General features: G+C 46.3%; 1 protein-coding gene across 1 annotated transcript in view; it reads right to left on the bottom strand.

The window, feature by feature from the left end:
* The window catches only part of RBM28 (RNA binding motif protein 28), a 136,442-nt gene that overhangs the window by 2,423 nt on the left and 108,496 nt on the right, over positions 1–25,523 (bottom strand). The window contains exons 15-18 of the mRNA XM_063926690.1: positions 24,054–24,203; positions 23,216–23,290; positions 22,386–22,813; positions 5,992–6,091 (exon numbers count right to left, since the gene is read on the bottom strand). Of these exons, the coding sequence (XP_063782760.1) occupies positions 5,992–6,091; positions 22,386–22,813; positions 23,216–23,290; positions 24,054–24,203 (753 nt within the window). The remainder of the gene's footprint in view (positions 1–5,991; positions 6,092–22,385; positions 22,814–23,215; positions 23,291–24,053; positions 24,204–25,523) is intronic.

Consider the following 25,523-nt stretch of genomic DNA (forward strand, 5'->3'; position numbering starts at 1 on the left):
CTCCTGGGAAGCGGCAGTATCGAAGGCATAGAACCTTTTGAACGTGTTCACTGAGGACCACGTAGCCGCCTTGCACAATTGTTCAAGGGTCGCACCATGGCGGGCCACCCAAGAAGGTCCAACGGACCAAGTAGAATGGGCCATAATGTGAGCAGGAGCTGACAGACCAGCCTTCACATAAGCATGTGCAATCACCATTCTAATCCATCTGGCCAAAGTCTGCTTGTGAGCAGGCCAGCCCCGTTTGTGAAACCCAAACAGAACAAAGAGAATCAGATTTCGTAATAGAAGCAGTTCTCTTCACATAGATACGGAGAGCCCGTACCACATCAAAAGACCGCTCTTTGGGAGACAGATCAGGAGAAACAAGTGCCGGAACCACAATCTCCTGATTAAGGTGGAACGAAGAAACCACCTTAGGTAAATATCCGGGACGAGTCCTAAGAACTGCCCGGTCACAATGAAATATCAGATATGGGGAACTACAAGACAAGGCACCCAAATCAGACACTCTTCTAGCTGAGGCAATAGCCAGCAGAAACACCACCTTAAGGGAAAGCCACTTAAGATCAGCTGAACCCAGAGGTTCAAACGGAAACTCTTGTAATGCCTCCAAAACCACCGACAAGTCCCAAGGAGCCACAGGCGGGACATAGGGAGGTTGGATACGCAACACACCCTGAGTAAAGGTATGCACATCGGGCAAGGTGGCAATTTTTTTCTGAAACCACACCAACAAGGCAGAAATTTGAACCTTGAGGGAGGCCAGACGCAGGCCTAAGCCCAGGCCCTGCTGAAGAAAAGCCAACAACTTGCCTGTACTAAACTTGGAAGCTTCATAATCGTTAGATGCACACCAAACAAAGTAAGAACGCCAGACCCTATGGTAAATCCGAGCAGAAGCCAGTTTCCGAGCCCGCAACATAGTTTGAATGACCGCCTCAGAAAACCCTTTAGCCCTCAAGACGGAAGCTTCAAGAGTCATGCCGTCAAAGACAGCCGGGCTAGGTCCTGGTAGACACAGGGGCCCTGAACGAGGAGGTCTGGGCGTTGTGGAAGTAGAATTGGACGCTCTGAAGATAGGCCCTGCAGGTCTGAGAACCAGTGCCGTCTGGGCCACGCTGGAGCTATGAGAAGCAGGATTACTCTTTCCTGCTCGAACTTCCGAATTACCCTGGGCAGGAGCGACACCGGAGGGAACACGTACAGCAGCCGAAACCTACACGGAACCGCCAGCGCATCCACGAATGCTGCTTGAGGATCCCTTGTACTTGCTCCGAAGACCGGAACCTTGTGGTTGTGTCGAGACGCCATCAGATCCACGTCTGTAAGACCCCACCTTTCCACTAGGAGTTGAAACACTTCTGGATGGAGGCCCCACTCTCCGGCGTGTACGTCCTGACGACTGAGAAAGTCCGCTTCCCAATTCAGGACTCCCGGAATGAATATCGCCGATATGGCCGGTAGATGGCGTTCCGCCCATTGTAGAATCTGTGAGACTTCCTTCATTGCCAAATGGCTTCGAGTGCCACCTTGATGATTTATGTAAGCCACTGTGGTGGCGTTGTCCGACTGTACTTGTACAGGACGGTTCTGAATTAAATGCTGAGCCAGGTTCAATGAGTTGAAGACCGCCCGCAATTCCAAAATGTTGATCGGGAGGAGAGATTCCTCCCTGGTCCACCGACCCTGAAGGGAGTGTTGCTCCAGCACCGCGCCCCAACCTCTTAGACTGGCATCTGTTGTCAACAGGACCCAGTCGGATATCCAGAAGGGACGGCCCCTGCACAATTGTTGGTCCTGGAGCCACCAGTACAGCGACAGACGTACCTTCGGAGTCAATGAGATCATGTGAGACCTGCTCCGTTGAGGCAGGCCGTCCCACTTGGCCAGAATCAGCCTCTGGAGGAGGCGAGAATGGAATTCAGCATACTCCACCATGTCGAATGCTGACACCATGAGGCCCAGCACCTGCATCGCCGAATGTATAGACACTTACGGACGAGAAAGGAAGTAACGAATCCTGTCCTGAAGCTTCAGGACTTTCTCCTGAGACAAGAACAATCGCTGGTTGTGAGTGTCCAATAGCGCTCCCATGTGCACCATGCTCTGAGCAGGGACCAGAGAGGATTTCTTCCAGTTGATAAGCCACCCGTGGTAGAGTTACTGCCGAATAACAGCACCCCAGCCTCTGAGACTGGCATCAGTCGTGACCAGGGTCCAATCTCCTATGCAGAATCTCTTCCCCGCCATGAGATTGCGAATCTGATGCCACCAGATAAGAGATACTCGAGTCCGCGGAGATAATTCCACCGTTTCATGGAGATGGAGATGTGACCCTGAACACTAAGTCAAGTGGTCCAACTGAAGGTTCAAGAATGAAACCGACCAAATTGTAACGTCTCGTAGGCAGCCACCATCTTCCCTAAAAGACTAATGCAGAGATGCAACAATACCTTCCTCGACTTGAGGACCTTCTGAACTATCAGATGGATACGTTGAGCCTTTTCCTATGGTAGGAATATCGTCTGAAGCCTGGTATCTATTATCAGAGCCAGAAACTGTATGCGCTGGGATGGTAAGAGGTTGGATTTCCTGAAATTGAGAATCCAACAGTGTCGTAGGAGAACTTTGTGGGTGATAAAGGCATGTTTCCGAAGTATCTCTTCCGATGGCGATTTGAGTAACAGATCGTCCAAGTATGGTACAATTGTCACTCAAAGCTATCGAAGAAGTGCTATCATGACAGCCGTGACCTTGGTAAACACTCTTGGAGCCGAAGACAGTCCGAATGGAAGTGCTCTGAAGTGATAATGGTCCTGTAGAATTGCAAATCTCAAGAATTCCTGATGAGGTTCCCAAATGGGGATGTGCAGGTACGCATCCTTTATGTCCAGGGATATCATGAACTCTTCTGGCTCCAGGCCAGAGATCACTGACCCAATGGACTCCATCTTGAATTGGTAATATGTGAAATATTGATTCAACGACTTCAAATTAAGGATGGGTCGTATCGATCCATCCGGCCTTGGAACTACAAACAGGTTTGTATCCTTTGAGTTGAGGACCTGGAACAGACGTTAACACCACTGAGTCCAAGAGGGACTGAATTGCTCCCTGAAGAGCCCACTGTTTGCTTTCGGAAGCTGAAAAACTGGTGGTAAAGAACTCTGGTGGAGGTGAAACACAAGTGTACATACCCACGCACCGTGGATGTACACACCTACTCCTCCTGAAAAGTGCGGAGATGCTCACCCACCATGGGAGTACCCTGGTGGGGATGGAGCCCACCATGCCACTGTCTTCTCAGTAGGCTTGGGCTCTTGATGACGGGTAGTCCGACGATTTCAGCCTCTACCACCCTTGGGCTGGCCTGCTAAGGGTTCTGGCTTTAGGCTGAAAGGAAGTTGAGTTCCTAAAGGAACGTATGGAAGGACCCGAATAAGTCCTTTTTGGCGGTTGAGTTCTGGATGGCAGGAAAGTGGATTTTCCACTCGTAGCCTGGGATATTAGTTTATCCAACTCATCTCCAAATAGAGCTTTCCCCGTAAACGGCAAGGCCTCTGCCGTACGTTTAGATTACGCATTTGCCTGCCAAGAACCGCAACCATAGTGCTCGACGAGCAGCCACAGCGGAGGCTGAGATTCATGCTCCCCACTTGGCCAACATCCTTTGAAGCTTCTCCCAAGTAAGCCACATATTCTTGAATATGTTCTGCCAGAACGATTAACTCCTCAGTGTGAACACCAGCTTCCAGGTTAGCAAACTAATGTTCCACTGCCTTGTTTACCCACGATCCTACCAATGCTGGTCGAAGTAAAGTATAGATAGACTTCAGGGTTGTTTCCATCTTTCGATCCGAAGGATCCTTTAAGGCCGTCACTCTTGGAACTGGTTAGGTGGAATTTTTTACAATCTTGAGAGTGACCGGAGGAGGTTGTTCCAACTTTTCAGTCATAGTAGGCGGAAATGGACACGAAACTAGGAACCTTTTTGGAACTTGAAATCTTTTATGTGTGTCCATGCTTCAGATAAAAGTTCATCCAATTTTGGTGAAAAGGGAAAGGTCACGGAGGACTTGCGTTTATTACCGAATAAGGAAGAATCCGGGGTTTTTCGAGGGCGCTGTGTCTGTGATATTTAATACCAGACGGACTGCTGTTATATGCGCTTCTACCCCCTAAATGTCATCACGCGACGTGGTATCCTCCGTATCTGACACTTCAAATTCTCCTTCTTCCTCTGACCATTCTCTCTCCCGTCGCTCCACGTCAGACTCATCTGACTGAAGGATTGCCGGAATTGTCCTCTTCTTTTTACGGTGACCACCAGTACAGGTTTGACGGAAGAATACATCCGTTTAACCAAACCTTCCATAGATTTGGCCAGTCCCGTTGCCCGCGTCGATTCTGTAGAACGGAAAAGGGCCAAAGAAGAATCACTAACCCTGGCTGACTATCTCTACGAGAGGCTGCCAATTTGGATCGTAGACCCGAAATAACTTGTGCTAAGGCAAAAGCCCACAGAGGGTTTGAACCATCCGCAGTAGTAGTAGCCTGGGCTACATATTCCTGAGAGCATGCCGAACAAACAGTAGATCCGTCAGAGGCTTGCGGCAACTTCTTGTTGCAGTTAGTACAAACAAAAAACTTCTGAGAAGCCTTTTGTGCTGTATTCCTTGACGACATTGTGGCCCAGGTCAAAGGACAAGAGACACAATCTATGCGCACACACACACAGTAGTTACATATAAAAATAAACTCTATCCCTTTACGAATTTGCACTGAAACCCCCCACACTAGCCAATTGCCTTTCTCCGTGTACTTCAACTTCCAGTGAGTAGGAGAAGTCCGGGATCTGCAGGGTTAATTTCAGTGGGCAAGGTCTCCCAACTGTAAAAAGAAAAAAAAGGAGGGAGAACAACAATGCTCCTTGTAGAAGCATCAACATTAAGTATAAGCTCCGCCCTTCTTTCTCCCCACCACCGTGTAGCTGCTCAGCGCCGTTATAGCGTTGCAAGGTACACAAGCTGAGCTAAGCTTGTATGCTAATGCGCTCTAGCCCGTCAGCGTGTAGCGCTGTTTGTCCCCTTCACATAATGACAGTACTCCGCCCTTTCCCGCATGCAGCACGCTGTCCCGTGGCATCCACTCGCTGGAGCCGCATTGCGCTCTCATTACCGGTGCCCCAGGCAAAGCAGCATGTGAAGGCGGGAGGGAGTGGTTGCCGTGCTTACCAGTTCCAAAGACTCCAGGCGCATGGCGTGCAGACCGGTTCCTGGCAGGCACTTCTAGTGAAGTCCTGATAAGATTCCCCTGACTTCAGGCAGGCTGCTGGGATACCCGGACCCCACTTTTGACTAGGTGGCGAAGGGCCCCTCCTGGAGTTTCTTCATCTTCTTTTAAGTGTATAGTGCAGGAGCACTATTTATCTATCTGTGACCGTCTCCTTCGGCACAGTACAAAAAAAAACTGGGACTTATAGGGGATAGAGGGGAAGGAGTCTGCATAATCTAAACAAGATGTAGTGTGCCATCTCCTGATAGCCAGCCATCTATCCCTAACATATTCAGCCTCCAGTGTCCCCTAGTGGATGCTAGAGAAAAGAGGATATCTGCCCCCTGGGGATTAAAGGGAAAAAAGAAACCTAATGCCTATGTTGCTTGGTGTTTCATTTCCTTTTGTGTTTTTACAACATTCTTGTGCAGTGTTCATTAGTGACAACCAGTTTTCAATTATTTTTTTATTTTATTTTTATTATTACATAATGTTGTGCTTGCTGGTTGTGGAAATATATATATTTTTTGGTACTGATGGATGTTTTGCACAAATGTTATAGAGAACATAAGTTAGTCCCAGTAGGCAATAACAAACTACTACGCAACCAATACTGAATCAGCTCCACCATGGGCTTTAAAATAATTAAAAGGAAAGAAAATTGAAGATCAACTCAGATACCATAATCAGAACTGTGACAGAAGAATTACGCACCTCTTTTACTATGGTATGTTGTCTTTGATACTTCCTGCTCGGTCCCTGAGGTTTAGATTTCTTTTGCGGAAGCTGTTGGGCCTTCCCCTTGTCCCGCGCCCTTAGAAAGGAAAACAATTATAGATTCTGAGGATAAGTTCAGAAAGAAAGAGCTTCCAATCTTATACATGCACAAGTCCATCACAGGGCAAACACTAATGAGACATTACTTACTGAAATTAATAGTTTTCAAATTACTGCCTTTTTTTATAGCAATTCTTACCAAGTAAAATTGAATTTTAATTACCTACCGGTAAATCCTTTTCTTGTAGTCCGTAGAGGATGCTGGGGTCCACATTAGTACCATGGGGTATAAACGGGTCCACTAGGAGCCACTGGCACTTTAAGAGTTTAACAGTGTGGGCTGGCTCCTCCCTCTATGCCCCTCCTACCAGAACCCAGTCTAGAAACTGTGCCAGAGGAGACGGACAACTTAGAGAGAAGGATTTTACAGAGATAGTGGCGAGATTCACACCAGCTCACACAAACAAGGCAAACCAAGCTAACTAGCTTGAAAACTCAGCAAAAGCTGAATAACATTACTGAACCAAGTAACAACGCAGCACGTAACTAAGAACAAAGCAGTACTGAACCAAGTAACCACTGCAGGATAACGAAGTGCTGGGCGGGCGCCCAGCATCCTCTACGGACTACGAGAAAAGGATTTACCGGTAGGTAATTAAAATCCTATTTTCTCTTCTGTCCTAGAGGATGCTGGGGTTCACATAAGTACCATAGGGATGTACCAAAGCTCCCAGTATAGGAGGGAGAGCGCGGAGACTCCTGCAGAACAGATTGGCCTCTGAGGACCTAAAAGTTTGGTCAAAGTATCGAACTTGTAGAACTTAGCAAACGTGTTCGACCCTGACCAAGTAGCCGCTCAGCAAAGTTGTAAAGCCGAGAACCCCCGGGCAGCTGCCCAGGAAGAACCCACCTTACGAGTAGAGTGGGCCTTAACAGATTTTGGACACAACAATCTTGCAGTAGAATATGCATGCTAAATAGTAATCCTGATCCAGCGAGAAATCGACTGCTTAGAAGCAGGACACCCAATTTTCTTGGGATCATAAAGGACAAACAGAGAGTCCTATTTCCTGTGACGAGCAGTCCTCTTCACAGAGATCTTCAAAGCCCTCACAACATCCAAGGACTTTGATGTAAATCGAAGAGTCTGTAGCTACTGGCACTACAATAGGTTGGTTGATATGAAAAGCCAACACAACCTTTGGAAGGAACTGCTGACGAGTCCTGAGCCCAGCTCTATCTTCATGGAAGATTAAGTAGGGGCTTTTACAGGACAAAACCCCCAAATCCGACACACATCGAGCAGAAGCCAAGGCCAATAATGTGATAGCCTTCCACGTGAGAAACTAGGCCACAGTCTCATGTAAAGGCTCAAACCAATCCGATTGCAGGAAATGCAACACCACGTTAAGATCCCAGGGTGCCGTCGCCATAACAAAGGGAGGCTGGATGTGCAGAACCCCTTTCAAAAAAGTCTGAACCTCAGTGAGGGCAGCCAATTGTTTCTGGAAGAAAATGGATAAAGCCGAAATCTGGACCTTTATGGATCCCAAACGCAGGCCCATATCCACACCTGCTTGCAGGAAGAGGAAAAACCGTCCCAGTTGAAACTCCACCGTAGGAAGCTTCTTGGACTCACACCAAGACACATTTTTTCCAAATGCGATGTTAATGTTTAGATGTTACTCCTTTCCTAGCCCTTCCGGGCTAATATCTGGCGTTCAACCTCCATGCAGTCAAACGTAGCCGCGGTAAGTCTTGATAAGCGAACGGCCCCTGTTGTAGAAGAGCCTCGCGAAGAGGAAGAGGCCTCGGATCTTCCAGCAGTAAGTCCAGAAGATCCGTGTACCAAACACTCCTTGGCCAGACCGGAGCAATGAGAATTGCCTGAACCCTTGTTCTCTTTATGAGTTTTAGAATTCTTGGAATGAGAGGAAGTGGAGGGAACAGATACACTGACTTGAACACGCACGGTGTTACCAGGGCATCCACCGCCACTGCTTCTGGGTCTCTCGACCTGGAACACTACCTCTGAAGTTTCTTGTTGAGACGTGAGGCCATCATGTCTATTTGAGGCATGCCCCAACGACTGGTCACGTCTGTGAACACCTCTGGAGAAAGTCCGCTTCCCAGTTGTCCACTCCTGGAATGAAGATTGCCGACAACGCCACTGCGTGCTTTTCCGCCCAGAGAAGAATTCTTGTTACCTCTGACATAGCAGCCCTGCTCTTCGTTCCTCCCTGTCGGTTTATGTAGGCCACCGTCATCACATTGTCCTACTGTACTTGAATGGCCTGATTTTGCAGAAGATGTGCTGCTTGGAGAAGACCGTTGTATACGGCTCTAAGTTCGAGAATGTTTCTTGGAAAAATGGATTCCAGACTTGACCACCTTCCTTGGAAGGTTTCCCCTTGAGTGACTGCGTCCCAACCCCTGAGACTTGCATCCGTGGTTAGAAGGATTCAGTTCTGAACCCCGAACCTGCGGCCTTCCAGAAGGTGAGGCATTTGCAGCCACCAGAGGAGTGAAATCCTTGCTTTCGGCGACAGACGTATCCTCTGGTGCATGTGTAGGGGAGATCCCGACCACTTGTCTAGGAGATCCAGTTGGAAGGACAGAGCATGAAATCTTCCATACTGTAGAGCCTCGTAGGAGGAAATTATCTTCCCCAGAAGGCGAATGCACTGATGAACCGATACCCGAGTGGGCTTCAAGACATCCCGGGTCATTGATTGTATCACCAATGCTTTCTCCACCGGTAGAAACACCCTCTGCACTTCCGTGTCGAGGATCATTCCCAGGAAAGACAATCTCTTTGTTGGCTCCAAATGTGACTTTGGAAGGTTCAGGAGCCAACCATGTTCCCTGAGCAGATGAGTCGTGAGAGCAATGGACTGCAATAACTTCTCCCTGGACGATGCCTTTATCAGCAGATCGTCCAGATATGGAATTATGTTCACTCCCTGTCTGAGGAGGAGAACCATCATCTCTGCCATCACCTTGGTGAACACCTTCGGTGCCGTGGAGAGACCGAATGGCAGTGCCCAGAACTGCTAGTGACTGTCTAACAGTGCAAATCTGAGATAGGCCTGATGCAGCGGCCAAATCGGAATGTGGAGGTACGCATCCTTGATATCTAGGGATACCAGAAACTCTCCCTCTTCCAGACCTGAGATCACCGCACTCAGAGACTCCATTTTGAATTTGAACTCCCTCAGATAAGGGTTTAACGATTTCAAGTTCAAAATCGGTCTGAACGAACCATCCGGTTTCGGTACCACGAAAAGGTTTGAATAGTAACCCATGTGTTACATATGAGGTGGAACTGGAACAATGACCTCTGACTTTCCCAATTTTTGGATGGCTTCCTGTAGGATAGCCCTTTCTGTCAGTAAAGTTGGCAAGCCTGATATGAAGAATCGGTGAGGCGGGAGTTCTTGAAACTCCAGTCTGTACCCCTGTATCCAGGCCGGACGACACCCAGACGTGGCTGAAACATCTGAGTCTCGCACCCTCCTGCCCGTTCTTCAGGCTGTGCGGTCCACCGTCATGCTGAGGATTTTGAGGAACCAGAAACAGGCTTCGGGTCCTGGGAACCTGCAGGTGCAGGCTTCTTGGATTTTGCCCGACCACCTCTAAAGAAGGTTGTAGGAGGCTTGGACTTTTTTGTCTTTGTGGTCCGAAAGGACTGCAATGTTGATGAAGAAAAGGGTTTCTTCGTAGAGAAGAAAGGTCGACTTATCCGTGGTTGCCGTGGAAATCCACGCATCCAACGCTTCCCCAAATAGAGCCTGATCCATGATGGGTAGGTTCTCCACACTTCTCCTGAATTCCGCGTCTGCAGACCATTGGCGTAGCCAGAGTCCCCTGCGTGCTGAGACAGCCATGGAAGATATCCTTGCATTCAGAGTACCCAGGTCCTTCAAGGACTCCACCATGAAAACCGCAGAATCCTGTATGTTACGTAAAAACAGTTCAATTTCACTTCTATCCATCGTATCTAAGTCCTCTAGTAATGTGCCTGACCACTTTACTATGGCTTTAGAAATCCATGCACAGGCAATAGTGAGCCTGAACGCCACTCCTGAAGCAGTGTACATGGATTTGAGCGTAGTGTCAATCTTACAATCAGCCAGTTCTTTTAACGTGGTAGATCCAGGGACAGGTAAAACCACCTTTTTAAACAGTCTGAAGACAGATGTGTCAACTATGGGTGGGTTTTCCCATTTTTTCCTATCCTCCTCAGGGAAGGGAAAAGCAACCAGAACCCTTTTTGGGATCTGGAATTTTTTCTGCGGGGTTTCCCAGGACTTTTCAAATAATGCGTTTAATTCTTTAGACGCAGGGAAAGTTAGCGAGGCTTTCTTATTGTCTGTGAAGTAAGCCTCCTCAACCTGCTAAGGTGGTGTGTCAGTAATGTGTAACACATCCCTAATGGCCTCAATCATGAGCTGCACCCCCTTTGCAAGGGATGCCATCCCCCTCAGCACATCCCCATCACCGTCTGCCATGTCAGAGTCTGTATCCGTGTCAGCTAGCATAATCTGGGCAAGTGCACGTTTCTTTGGGTATATGCTAGGGGATTTTGAAGTAAAGGGAACAGAACCCAACCAAACTTCCATAGACTTCCTTAAAACCTGAGTTTCAGTCTCCGTATGGGCTACTCTAGTAGAAATCTGAGATATCATTCCCTTAATGGAAGCCAGCCATTGTGGCTCAGATTCAGAAGCCTGAGACATGATATTACATTCCTGGGTACATGGAATGTATTCCTCTGGAGAAGATACCTCCTCTGCAGCATAAGACACAGAGTCCCTGGACATGGTTATGTGAGAATTTGCATACACACACAGGAAAATGTCAGACACAGTTTCCCCCAAGTACCTTCAGAGAGAGATAGAGTTTGGAGCAAGCACACACAGCGCCCCAGAGACAGTTATATAAGAACTGCCTGGCAATGACTGTATACCCTTAATAGACTACACAGCGAAATTACAGCCTGCCCCCCCCACCCCCCCTTCTACAACCCTCTGGTACCGCACAGGATAGCTGTAGTCATGTGGAGGGATAGCGCTCCCTGTCAGCGTTGCTGGAAGTAGATCTGCAGGGAGAAAATGTCACTGGCGAGCTGCTGGGTCCGCTCTCAGAAGCTCCGCCCCCAAACATGGCGCGTCTTCCTGTACTATTTGAAATTTTATACTGGCCCGAGGTATTATGCTAGCAGCTTTTACCGGGGAGTCCCTGATAGCCTGAGTGACCAGTGTAAGGGTATTTGCGCTGGCCCAGGGCGCCCTTCAAAGCGCCGCACCTGCTGTACTGCTGAGCCTTCTGGAACGCAGTATCAGTACTGCGCTCCTACCCTGTTGCCGCCATCCACACCGGCTCCCCGCCTGTCGGGTCGCCGATGACACACTCACCACCGGAATCTTCTGGCTCTGTTGGGGGTGGCGGCATGCTGCGGGAGTGAGCGGTCGCCTCGGGCGGCTAACTATCATCACCCTCAGGAGCTCAGTGTCCTGTCAGCGGAGATAGTGGCCATTAACCTCTCAGGGTTGGACACTACTCCCCCCCTAAGTCCCACAAAGCAGGGAGGCTGTTGCCAGCAGCCTCCCTGTGCCTAAATCACTCTTAGAAAAAAATTTAACTAAAGAAGCTCTAGGAGCTGTGACCGGCTCCTCCGGGCACATTTTCTAAACTGGGTCTGGTAGGAGGGGCATAGAGGAAGGAGCCAGCCCACACTATTAAACTCAAAGTGCCAGTGGCACCTAGTGGACCCGTCTATACCCCATGGTACTAATATGGACCCCAGCATCCTCTAGGACGTAAGAGTAAACATAGGTATTGGAATTTATCAAAGATGCTCAGTTATAGTGTTGGCATGCATAAAAAGGGGAATTGAGACAAGGGATGAGCGTGTAATCCTGTCACTGTACAAATCATTGGTACGGCCACACATGGAATACTGTGTACAGATCTGGGCACCATACTACAAAAAAAGATATCTTAGGACTTGAAAGGGTTCAGAGGCGAGCGACCAAACTGATTAAGGGGTTAGATGGACTGGATTATGAGGAAAGGTTTACAAGGTTGGGTATGTTTACACTGGAAAAGAGGCGGCTGAGAGGGGACATTATTAAAGTTTACAAATACATAAAAGGACAATACATGAATCTATCAGGTGATTTGTTTATCAAAAAATCGTTACACAGGACACGTGGACACTCTCTGAGATTAGAAGAGAAAATTTCATACACAACGAAGGAAAGGGTTCTTCACAGTAAGGATTTGGAATTCTCTGCCAGAGAAGTTAGTAATGGTGGACTGTCAATATATTTAAAAATGGATTCGATAAATTCTTAGCTGAAAGAAATATCCATGGTTACAGCGCTTAAAGTATAAACTATAGCTGTTATAATACAGGTTGAACTCAATGGCCATTTTTGTCTTTTTTCAACCTCATTAACTATGTTACGAGATCATCAACTTTGCCTTTAAGTTGCATATTCCCTTATAAAAAAAAAGAGTGCTAGAAATCAAAATATGTAAGATTTTCCTAAAAGATGGCTATAAAAATAGGATTTTAATTACCTACCGGTAAATCCTTTTCTCATAGTCCATAAGGGATACTGGGGAGACTTAGTACAATGGGGTACAGACGGGGTCCAAAGGAGCTGGTGCACTTTAAATTTCTTCACTGGATGTGCTGGCTCCTCCCCTCTATGCCCCCTCCCACAGGCAGTTATAGGTAAAAAAAAGTGCCCGAAGGAGAAAGGACATATAGGAGAGAAGGAACATGATAAAGAGTGGTGAGATTTAATACCAGCACACTACGAACATACAACAACCAGCAACGGCTGGCAACAATAACAGCAACAGCTAAACAGGTAACCACATAACAGAGAACCTGCAGAAAAGTCAACGCACTGAGGCGGGCGCCCAATATCCCTTATGGACTATGAGAAAAGGATTTACCGCCAGGTAATTAAAATCCTATTTTCTCTAGCATCCATAAGGGATATTGGGGAGACTTAGTACGATGGGGACGTTCCAAAGCTTCCAGAATGGGTGGGAATGTGCGAAGACTGCTGCAGCACCGCCTGCCCAAACTGGGTATTAAACCTGTAGAACGTCACAAAGGTGTTCTTCCCTGACCAGGTAGCAGCTCGGCACAGTTGCAAGGCCGAGACTCCATGGGCAGACTGCCAGGAGGAGCCCACAGATCTTGTAGAGTGGGCCTTCAGAGATTTAGGAAACGGTAAGGCTACCGACACACAGGCCTGTTGGATAGTAAGCCTAAGCCAACGAGCAACAGACTGCTTCGAAGCAGGACAACCCTTTTTTCTGTGCATCATAGAGCATGAACAAGGAATCAGTCTTTCTGATCCGAGCCGTTCGCTTGATAGATCTTCAAGGCTCGCACAGCATCCAATGCCTCTGGAGGAGCAGAAGTGCCAGAACTTGACAGTACCACAATAGGTTGATTCAAGCAGAACGCAGAGACAACCTTCGGCAGGAACTGCTGCCTAATCCTGAGCTCCGCTCTGTCCTTGGAAAAGACCAGGTAGGGACTTACAGTATACACGATAAGGCCCATCTTCAACGTGAGGTACTTGTCTCCTACAGTCATCAGAGGTTCAAACCAGGAGGACTGTAGAAATTCCAACACAACATTCCAAACCTAAAGTGCCGTGGGCGGCACAAAAGGAGGTTGAATGTGAAGCACCCCTTGCAAGAAGGTCTGAACTTCTGGCAAAACTGCCAAATTTCTTCTGGAAGAAAATGGAGAGAGCTGAAATCTGGACCTTAATGGAACCCAGACGTAAGCCCTTATCCACACTAGCTTGCAGGAAACCGAGGAAACGTCCCAAGTGGAACTCCGCAGGCGGATACGTGTGGTCCTCGCACCAAGAGACATATCTCCTCCAGATATGATAGTGTTTTGACGTCACAGGTTTCCTGGCCTGAACCATGGTAGCAATAACCTTTTTGGAAACGCCCTTGTGAGCTAGGATATTCCGCTCAACCTCCATGCCATCAAATGAAGTTGCCGTAAGTCCAGGTAGACGAACGGTCCTTGTTGAAGAAGGTCGCTTCTTAGTGGTAGAGGCAAAAGGTCTTCTATGGACATGTCCAGAAGAGCCGCATACCACGCCCTCCGAGGCCAATCCGGGGCAACCAGAATTGCCTGGACTCCTTGATTTCTGATTCGCTTGAGCACCCTTGGGAGCAATGGAATCGGAGGAAACAGGTAGACCAGCCGGTAAGGCCAAGGCGACGTCAGTGCATCCACTGCCCTCGCCAGAGGGTCCCTGGTTCGTGAGCAATACCAGTGAAGCTTCTTGTTGAGGCGAGAAGCCATCATGTCTATTTGTGGGCATCCCCACCGGTGGATGATCTGCTGGAACACCTGATGATGGAGACCACACTTCCATGGGTGGAGAGCGTGGCGACTCAGGAAGTCGGCTTCCTAGTTGTCTACTCCCGGAATGAAGATAGCCAACATTGCTCTTGCATTTCTTTCTGCTCAGAAGAGTATCTTTGACACCTCTCATATGCAGACTCTTCTTTTTGTACCTCCTTGCAGATTGATGTACGCCACTGCCTTGGCAGTGTCCGACTGTACCTGGATCCCTGAGTAGAGTAGAGGCTTAAAGCAGAGCATTGTAGATCGCCTGAAGTTCCAGAATGTTGATCGGAAGGAGGGCTTCGTAGGCTGACAACCTGCCCTGGAACTGTGCCCCTTGGGTGACAGCACCCCATCCTTGCAGACTCGCATCCGTCGTGAGGAGGGTCCAATCCTGAATCCTGAAACTCCGGCCTTCCAATAGGTTGGAGGGACTGCAGCCACCACAGGAGGGAAATCCTGGCCCGAGGTGACAACCGAATCATCCGGTGCACCTGTAGATGTGAGCCGGACCACTTGTTCATGAGATCCAAATGAAATATTCTGGCATGTAACATCCAATACTGGATCGCTTCGTATGAGGCGACCATCTTCCCCAACAATCTTATGCAAAGATGGATGGACACTCGAGTAGGTAGGAGCACCATGCGGACCATCTCCTGAAGTATTCTCGCCTTCTACTCTGGTAGGAACACCTTCTGGGCAACAGCATCCACCAACATCCCCAGGATCAGGAGCAGCTGAGTTGGCTCTAGGTGGGACTTCTGTAAGTTGAGGATCCACCCATGGTGTGACAGAAGGTGGATAGTGTGGTCGCTATGGAGTAATAAAAGCTCCCTGGATCTTGCTTTTATCGAAGATCGTCCAGGTAAGGGACAACATTGACCCCCTGGACCCGGAGCTGAAACATCATCCCCACCATCATCTTTGTGAATACCCTCGGAGCTGTGGACAGGCTGAAGGGCAGTTCCTGGAACTCGTAGTGATCGTCCAGCAGGGCAAACCTCAGGTATGCCTGATGAGGTGGCCAAATTGGAATAAGAAGGTAGGCGTCCTTGATATTCAAGGAAACCATGAATTTCTGCTCTTCCAGGCCCGCAATCACTGCTCGCAAGGATTCCATTTTGAACTTGAACACCTTCAGGAAAGGATTGAAAGACTTTAGATTTAAAATGGGTCTTACCGAACAGTCTGGCTTCAGTAACACAAACAGGTTTGAGTAGTAACCTTTGCCTCGTTGAGGTATTGGTACTGGAACAATGACGTGGGACTGGACCAACTTTTGGATGGACTGTCGCAACGTAACCTGCGTATACTCCAAAAGCTGGTAAGCTTGTGCTGAAAAAGCATTTGGAAGGAGCACCGACGAACTGCATCTTGTAGCCCTGAGAAATAAGGTCCCTGACCCAGGGATCCTGGCACGAAGTTTCCCAGATGCAGCTGAAAAGACGCAGACGAGCTCCAACCTAGAGATCCCCTCGGGGTGGGGGGCACCGTCATGAGGAGGCTTTTGTGGAAGCTGAGCTGGTGGACTGTTCCTGAGAACCAGAGTTTGCATGCTTTCTTGTCTTTTTGTTGGCGCACTCGTTAAGAAAAAGAAAAATTGTAAAGTTTTAAACTTAACTTTTAATTGGAACCGTATGTAAAAAAAAATTATTTCCCAAAATTTAGATGTGTACTCCCTCTTGTCCACTATACTATGCAAATTACATGCTTATTGTTTTTTTCTGTTCAAAAGAAACTGTCTTACAACTTGACACTTAGCAACATTTTGCTATTTCCATTACTTAGCGATACTCTTTGTTTAAGGAAATTGCCATACAGCCTGTTATTTGGCAACATCTGTCAGCAGTGTAACAAATTTTGTCAGCTGTATACATGATCAGTCTGGGATATGGTCGTAAGGTTGACACAGCGTAGGTAGACAGTCATTAGGTCGACATGTACTAGGTTGACAGGTCAAAAGGTCGACATGAGTTTTTCACATTATTTTTCATTTTAAGGATTTTTCCATACTTTACGATCCACGTGGAATACAATTGGAACGGTAACCTGTGGCGAGCGAAGTGGTAGCGGAGTGAGGCACCTTGCCCGAAGCATGGCGATCGAAGCGGTGCACTAATTGGGGTTCCCCGTCAATTTACGAAGAAAACGACACCAAAAAAAGTAAAAAAACTCATGTCAACCTTTCCACCTGTCGACTAATGCCCATGTCGATCTTCAGTGGTCGACCTAAATTGAGTCGTCCCATACCCATCAGTCTGTCCTAGCCAGACAGTATTTTTACCATTTAAATTTACAGCTTATGGCCAGTGTGAAGCATGCTATTACTTTGCTATTATCATAAAATGCTCTTTACAATTTTTATTTAAATGATCTTTATTTAAAGTATTTTCTTCTACATGCTTCAACCTGCCACTTGGTAAAATCCCTTTAGCTGGATTAACAATACACTGTTTGTTATACAAAGTTTATCGCTTGCTCCTTTACATTGTTTATAGGTACGTTTGTGATACAGCTCATAACATATACAGTATTGCACCTAATTAATATCACCTTGTACAGAGCTGTGTAATAACTTAATCATCCCAATACAGGTTGAGTATCCCATATCCAAATATCCGAAATACGGAATATTCCGAAATACGGACTTTTTGACTGAGAGTGAGATAGTGAAACTTTTGTTTTTCGATGGCTCAATGTACACAAACTTTGTTTAATACACACAATTATTAAAAATATTGTATTAAATTACCTTCAGGCTGTGTGTATAAGGAGCATATGAAACATAAATGAATTGTGTGAATGTAGATACACTTTGTTTAATGCACAAAGTTATAAAAAATATTGTCTAAAATGGCCTTCAGACTGTGTGTATAAGGTATATATGTAACATAAATGCATTCTGTGCTTAGATTTAGGTCCCATCGCCAAGATATCTCATTATGGTATGCAATTATTCCAAAATATGGAAAAATCCGATATCCAAAATACCTCTGGTCCCAAGCATTTTGGATAAGGGATACTCAACCTGTAATAATATTCGGGTCCTAGCTAAATTATGTGCCTATGCTGAATGTGACGTGAGGTACAATTTTCTCTGCTACAAAGCACTATGATACTTTTTGCTTAAGAAAAGAAAAATTCTCTTTTGCTTCATCCTGTCATTCGGCAATATTTTTCAGCCAAACAACAATCTTTTTAGCCGGATGTAATATTATTCTGTCTGACATAGACAGCATCATTATTCTGGCAATTACCAGCTTATATGTAGTGTCAGCCTCTGCTGAATGTGAAGCTAGTTACAATTTTTTTTTTTGTTGCAAAGCACCATGTTAACTTTTGCCTAAGTGAAATTTCTTTGCATGTCTCAAATTGTCATTCAGTAATATCTCCCAGCGATACAACAATTCTCTCCAGCTGGTTATACTAATATTCTGTCTGATTCAGGCAGTAATTTTTATGGACATTGCCAGCTCATAATATTGTGAAGCATGTTTGAATAAGTAAGGGCTGTTATACTCCCTCAAAAAAATCTTCAAATTTCCGTACTGTTCTATATTCAGGACTCTGATTGGTGTTTCTGGTGAGGTACAGTTTGGTTGACGACAGACTGATAGCGCACAGTCGAACGCCAACAGCAGATCCACTCTTCAACTACACTTTCAATCTATAAATTTTCTCTCTTTTCCATTCATGAACTCTCATCAACTATTCTGGAATGGGCCGGAACAGTACCTGGAGGGTGACCCTCGGAGAATATCCAGTGTAGCAGGTATACGAGAACTTCCAATCCAGTCTAACGTTGATCGCAGATTCATACATTTATCTGAATTGCTACTCTTTTTTTATACGTCTATACTGGTCAGCTGAGAATCTTGAACACGAAAATATTTTCCAGTACTGTTCATAGATTAAGACCTGTTTATATCCTAGAGGGCGCCACTGTTTTACTTACAATCCTAGGGATATATTGACACTCTGCTGCACAATAGGCTATTGTGCCTGAATTATATCATAATAGTATTTCCCCTGCCCTCTTCTTTCCTTTTTGACTGTCTGCTTATTATGTACATCTTTATGATTTAAGCACGTAATTTGTATAGTATAGTGGACAAGAGGGAGTACACATCTAAATTTGGGGAAATCTTTTTTTTTTTATATAAACGGTTCCAATTAAAAGTTAAGTTTTAAACTTTACAATTTTTTTCTTTCTTAACGAGTGCACCAACAAAGGGTCCTTTCTTTCTTGTCTGTAGCTTATTGACTACTCAGTAGTGTTCTACTGTAACCCTGGTGCACCACTAACTAATTACAACTGAAAATCCCAGTACATAGAATATTATAAGTTGGTTTCATAAAATACACTGATATATCTAGTTTTGATGGTCTTTTTTGTGCGCACACACAACTGTTTTACTATAAGGCTTTCTTGTCTTACTTCTGGTGCCTCTAGCCGCATTGGAGGCACCTCTGGCCCTAGATCGAAATCTGTTCGACCGAAAGGACTGAACAGACGGCCCTGGGTGGGAGCGTCTTGCCGGCGGGGCCCCAGAGGGGAGAAACGTGGATTTCCCAGCAGTGACCTTGGAAATCCACGTATCCAACTCAACCCCAAAGAGCCATTCCCCAGAAAAGGGGAGGGATTCCACACTGCGCTTGGATTCTCCGTCCGCTATCCACTGACGCAATCACAAGGCCCTGCACGCCGACAATGCCACGGCAGAAGTCCTAGCATTAATATTGCCCATCTCCTTGAGCGAATCACACAGGACGCGCGTAGTGTCCTGAATGTGCCTTAGGAGGGTCACCATAGTGACCAGAGGCATAGCCCCAGAGAGGCCCACCTGAATTTGAGTGGCACATGAATGAATGGCATGGGTTATCCAGCAACCCGCTATGACCAGCCTTTGCGATACACCTGCTGCCATGTAAATAGATTTGAGTGTAGCTTCAATTTTTCTGTCCCCAGGATCCTTTATAGTAAAGGAGCTTGGGGCAGGCAGCACCCCCTTTTGGACAGTCGAGAGACTGATACATCAACCCCCGGGGGTTCCTCCCAAAATTTCCTACCTTCAGGAGCAAATGGGAATGTGCGCAAAAACTTTGACACTTGGAATTTTTTTGTCTGGATATTTCCAGGCTAATTTGTATATGTCATCTAACTCTGCAGAATCAGGGAAAGTGACATTATGCTTGTTTTGCGTAAAGAAAAACGACTGCTGTGACGCAGCGTCCTCTAGGGGGAGTTTTAACACGTCCCGTATAGCCAGAATGAGGGGTTCAATACCCTGAGCAGAATCGGAATCCCCACCAACGGGATCCAAGTCCTCCCCATCCTCCTGTATATCCTCATCTGAATCAGAGAGCAGAGCAGGTAAACCACGCTTCTGTGGTCATGCATGAGAGGTGGGTAGGCTGTGTAACATCTGCCCTAGCAGCCAAGTCTGCAACAGCCTGTTGTAGTAAGCTGAGTGTTCTGTACATTGGCAGTGAGCTGGGATGACATACCAGACATCATAGTTGAGAGATCCTAGCCAGGAGGGCTCTGGCCCCTCTCCCCCAGCCCCTTCACTGATTTGTGAAGATTGGCTGCATTGTTCACAAGAAACAGCCAGATGATAATGTGACATACACTGCACAGCTTGTGTTTACCCATGTTTCACAGTAAGCACAATAACACACACAGACAGTAATACTTTTCAAGCCTGCCCTAAAGGTGTGCACACATGGTGAGATATTTTCTTTCGATTTTGACTATATAGTCAAAATCGCAAGAAAAGTTAGTGCAGATCGCAAGGTGAAAGTCACCTTGCGATCCCGATTCGATCCTGATGGCCGGTCCCGCCAGGTCAGCATCGCAAGAAAAGATAGACTGTGCAGGCAAGTCAATCCTTGCTAGATCGGTGTACTATCTAGTTCATCTCACATGTCAAAGACATCTCACATAAGCCAAAATCGTAAGCACTCATAGTCCATATCTCAAGAAAAGTTTGTCAAAATCTGTGCTATCTGGGCTCCGGGGAGTTCAAGGGAAATCGCAAGTGAAAATCGGGCATAGCAAGGATCTCACCATGTGTACACACCCTTACTGTATATGAGAGGAGAGAGAGAGAGAGAGAGAGAGAGAGAGAGAGAGAGAGACACCAGCACACCTCGAGCTGCACAGCCCCAGAAAGGCTGACAGCTAATTATATCACAGTAACACTAGTAAGTTCTGTCCTGTAGAGGACCCAGATAATGTACAATAGCGGCTCTCCCCCTTTGCTACACCCTGTACCAGTTTTCCAGCATGTCTTGTGAGGCAGGAAACACTGTGTGTGTGCGCCGTCTGTGGATGCATTAAGCAGAGGAAGGCGCCAAAATGCCTCTGGTCCTGCTCTGAGGTAGCTCCGCCCCTCCAATGGCGCCGGAGCTACAGTGATTATTTATACTGGCAATGTCTCCTGTTTGCTTAAAAACATCACACAAGTGCTAGTTCAAGCTATTTTTAGCCAGTCTACACGGGGAGCTCTAGCGGGTCCCGTATGCCGCGCCCACGTTCAACCGCACTTTGAACTGGGGGACCCCCATAGCAGGGCCCCCGGTTTGTACTCACCACAGTCGTCACCTTCAGGCATATGTTAAGGGTGTAAGGCGTGCGGCGATTGCGACAGCTAAGGCGCAGTGCCCTGCTGAACAAACAACCCCTCATGGTGGTCCTGCAGCAGGGAGCGACTCTGCACCTCGTAAGGCCGTGAAACCGCACCCCCCCCCCCCCCCCCCCCAAACTCCCACGGTGCAGGTATGCTGTTGCCCAAACAGTATACCGAAAATAAACATTTAAAAGAAATTGAAAAAAACTCCCTGGAGCTGCAGAGATGTGCATCCTCTCCTGAGGGCATTTTTTTCTAAACTGCCTGTGGGAGGGGGCATAGAGGGGAGGAGCCAGCACACCCAGTGAAGAAATTTAAAGTGCACCGGCTCCTTTGGACCCCATCTATACCCCATCATACTAAGTCTCCCCAATATCCCTTATGGATGCTAGAGAAATATAGCAATAAAGATTCTACTTCTCCTTGATAATCCAGCAGGAGGAAGCAAGATAAAGCTACATTTTACGGTGACAAATTACAGCACATGTATTGATGTATAAACAAGAGAAAATAAATAATTGTTTTGCAGGTCTGCTGATTATAAGCCAAATAAACAATTCTGCCACATGTCAACACAAATTATCTTTATTTGCTAAATTCATTGACACCTTAATGCGATCTCCTTGTAGAGGGAGTTGCTATATTTTCACAAAGCAGTCACAGCACAGTAAAGGCCCATACACACTTGACTATAAAATGAGCGACGTTGTTCATTTCAGCCCTCATCAACGACGTCGCTCATTATATCGTCAAGTGTGTATGCATCAGACGACCACTGATGCGCGGCCCCGTGGGACGTTAACGACCCTCGCTTATCTGTAGAGCATGTATGCTCAATTTCCACTATGGTCGTTACCGACCAGAGACGTCGTTGAATGTGTATGGTGTGAACGACCAACGACCAAGCCACTGTTCACCAGCCCTGTTCCCAGCTCATTATTTTAATAAACTGTTCAGCTTGGATGCTTAAACGATGAATGGTCTTTGGTCTTTGGTTGTTGGTAGTGTGTATGCTTATGTCGTTTGCTCAGCTGTTGAAGGGAAGTTCACGGGAAGTCGTTAACGACGGTCGTTAACGACGTGTGCATCGTCAAGTGTGTATGGGCCTTTAGTGCAATGGTTAGCACTACTGCCTCACAGCACTGAGGTCTTGGATTTGATTCCCACCACGGCCATAACTGTGCGGAGTTTGTATATTCTCCCACTGCTTGGATGGGCTTCCCCCTGGGTATTCTCTGCGCCCCCCCCCCCCCCCCAATAGTCCAAAAACATACTGGTAGGTTAATCCTTACCTGATTTTGGGACCTGTATGGGATGGCATATGTATAACTTTCCGCCTTTTCTTCCCATCTGGAAGCTTCTCGTGCTCTATTTCCTCCTTAGTTTGGAAACCTGACCACGTGGAAGACCCAGAAGGTACCTTGTTTCCTTCCTGCTTTTCTCCTTTCAAGTTGTTGCTAACATCTGCAGGATGTGATCGTTTTAGCTGTGTTTTATTGGACATTGCCTTCATATGTGTAACTTCTTTAGGTTTCTGTGTGGCATTTACAGCACATCCGGCCGCCTGAGGTGTCTGTTGCATTTTTTTCCCTGCAGCAGGCTGCGTTACTGCTGAAGTAACACCAGCTTTTTGCGGTGTCTTCTTGGAGGTAGCCTGAGCAGGCTGCACCTGAGTGGTTACTGTTGCTTGCTCTTTTGCCTGTTTTTTCCGCAGTACCTCCTGAAAGCACAGAGATTTTCCATTCCTTGTTTAAAAGGGATCATCATTGAGAAAGCAAATATAGGACCATAGGAACTAAAGCGGGTACATACTGGAGCAATGTCATGCCAATTTGCCGTTTCGTAATGACAAATCGCCTACATCATTTAGTGTCTGTGATCACGCAATGTTGTCAGGTTTGATGTGCTGCATATCAAACAGGACGATATCGCAAGAATCCTGTAGTATGCTAATAAAGGACGGAACATGATCATTCAGTTGTTCATTAATATCCCTCCAGTGTGTACATACAATCTAGCCTGACGGGCATTCATTCAGATGTCTGAACGAATGTCCGTGCGCCAATGCGTACCCAGCTTTAGATAACTCAGATTTCAAGATAAAAAATAAAATCCTACTTACTAGACTGCGCTGAGCTCTCTTCTCTTTTATCTTTAGTTTATTCTTATCCTCCAGAGAGAACTCCACAATTGGCCTCTGAAAATATGAAATAACGGTCTACTTCAGATCCTGTGGTTAAAATGTTATGCTCCAGAAGTAAACGAAAATAATCATGATCAGTGCCCACTAAAGTAAATCAAATTATCAGCGTTCGTAAAAGTAAAGAACACCATATTGTGCAATGTTAACCTTGCGCTGACACATACCCACTTGCCTGGTATGGTCACATTGTTTGCGACCACACCAGCTGTGCCTTCTCTAACCTGGTTGCAAACAATGTGACCAGTCGGAAATGCAGTGGGCGACCGACGGAAGATAATCTTCTAGCAGCCACCAATCACAGAGAGAACTCCCGGCCCCTCTGCATCTCAGCACACTCCACCAGTGTCTGTGGTGCTGCTAATCACTGCTGATCTGACAGCACAGCAGGACTTATTATATTAGATAGGAAAAAACAGACACCCAACTGACTTTTCAAACAACTGAATATCCCCCATTATGTTGATAAAAAGAAATCTAGGCTTCTAGGTGTATAAATTTATAAAGTTCAATGTAACTGTAGTAATAATTTAACATCCTCCATTAACTATATCCCTTTCTCACAATTCTCAATTTCTTCTTCTTTTTTTTTTAAAAAGGTTTCATAAAGACAACAGGTCTATTATTCAGACAGTGGAGCATTGTTGGGCTACAGTGAGGTGCTGGTATTTTCATCATGACGTGGGTCATTTTCATGCGTTTACATATGGAGCATTATGGTAAGACAGGGGTAAGGCCAAATATCAGAGGTACATCTCACCTTTTTTGGCCCAAACATATCTGGGTTGTTGTTGACCTGCCTCAGAGCTGCTAGCGCATGTTCGTGCTCAACAAACTCCACAAAGGCATAACCGAGTGACTGACCCCTCCGATTTCCACCCACACCTTTCAGATCTTTCATCACACGGCACTGTAAAGAAAAGCACACTGCAAAAATCAATGAAAGTGGAAATCACAAGGACGGTAGTGACGAGAGAGCAAAGCAAGGAAAATATTAGCAAAAATGAGAAAAACAAAATCAGTTTCAATGGTGAATAGGGTAAAATCGGTAGATGGGGAGCCTTTTTTTTTTTTTTTTTTGCCCAGTGGGTGGTATTTTACAAGAATCTCAGTTTATGCCACCCTTAGATGAAGGAGACTTTTCTTATACAGAAATCTTTTCCCTTGAGGTACACGCTAGACTCAAAGTCCATAAAAGGAGAAGGTTCTGTAATAAAACTAAAAATGACACAAAACTGATCAGAGTCTGTGCCAACACTGTCCATTTGAACTAAAGGTTCCAATCAAAAAAAAAAAAAAAAAATAGGAGGGCAAGCAAGAGCAGCATATCTTGGTTCCAAGCGCACACACACATATCTCTCTCTATAATATATATACATACACATTATATATATATATATATATATATATATATATATATATATATATATATATATATACATACATACATACATACATACATAATAGGATTTTAATACCTACCGGTAAATCCTTTTCTCTTAGTCCGTAGAGGATGCTAGGGACTCCAAAAGGACCATGGGGTATAGACGGGATCCGCAGGAGACATGGGCACTTTAAGACTTTAAATGGGTGTGAACTGGCTCCTCCCTCTATGCCCCTCCTCCAGAGTAGACGGACATTTCGAGGAAAAGGATTTTTGTTAAACTAAAGGCGAGATACATACCAGCTCACACCACAACACACCGTACAACATGGCTTTTAAGAAATTGCCGGTTAACAGCATGAACCAAAAACAGCAACAGGCTGAACATAACCGAAACACAACCTCTGTGTAACACAAGCAATAACTATCAACAAGTACTGCAGATAGAGTCCGCACTGGGATGGGCGCCCAGCATCCTCTACGGACTAAGAGAAAAGGATTTACCGGTAGAGGATGCTGGGGACTCCCAAAGGACCATGGGGTTTATACCAAAGCTCCAGACCAGGCGGGAGAGTGCTGACGACTCTGCAGCACCGATTGAGCAAACATGAGGTCCTCATCAGCCAGGGTATCAAACTTGTAGAACTTAGCAAAAGTGTTTGAACCCGACCAAGTAGCTCCTCTGCAAAGTTGAACCGTCGAGACTCCTCGGGCAGCCGCCCAAGATGAGCCCACCTTCCTGGTAGAATGGGCACTCACCGACTTCGGTAAAGGCAATCCAGCCGTACAATGAGCATGCCGAATCGTATTACAGATCCAGCGTGCAATAGTCTGCTTAGAAGCAGG

The sequence above is a fragment of the Pseudophryne corroboree genome, chromosome 6, assembly GCF_028390025.1.
Source record: "Pseudophryne corroboree isolate aPseCor3 chromosome 6, aPseCor3.hap2, whole genome shotgun sequence".
Lineage (NCBI taxonomy): Eukaryota > Metazoa > Chordata > Amphibia > Anura > Myobatrachidae > Pseudophryne > Pseudophryne corroboree.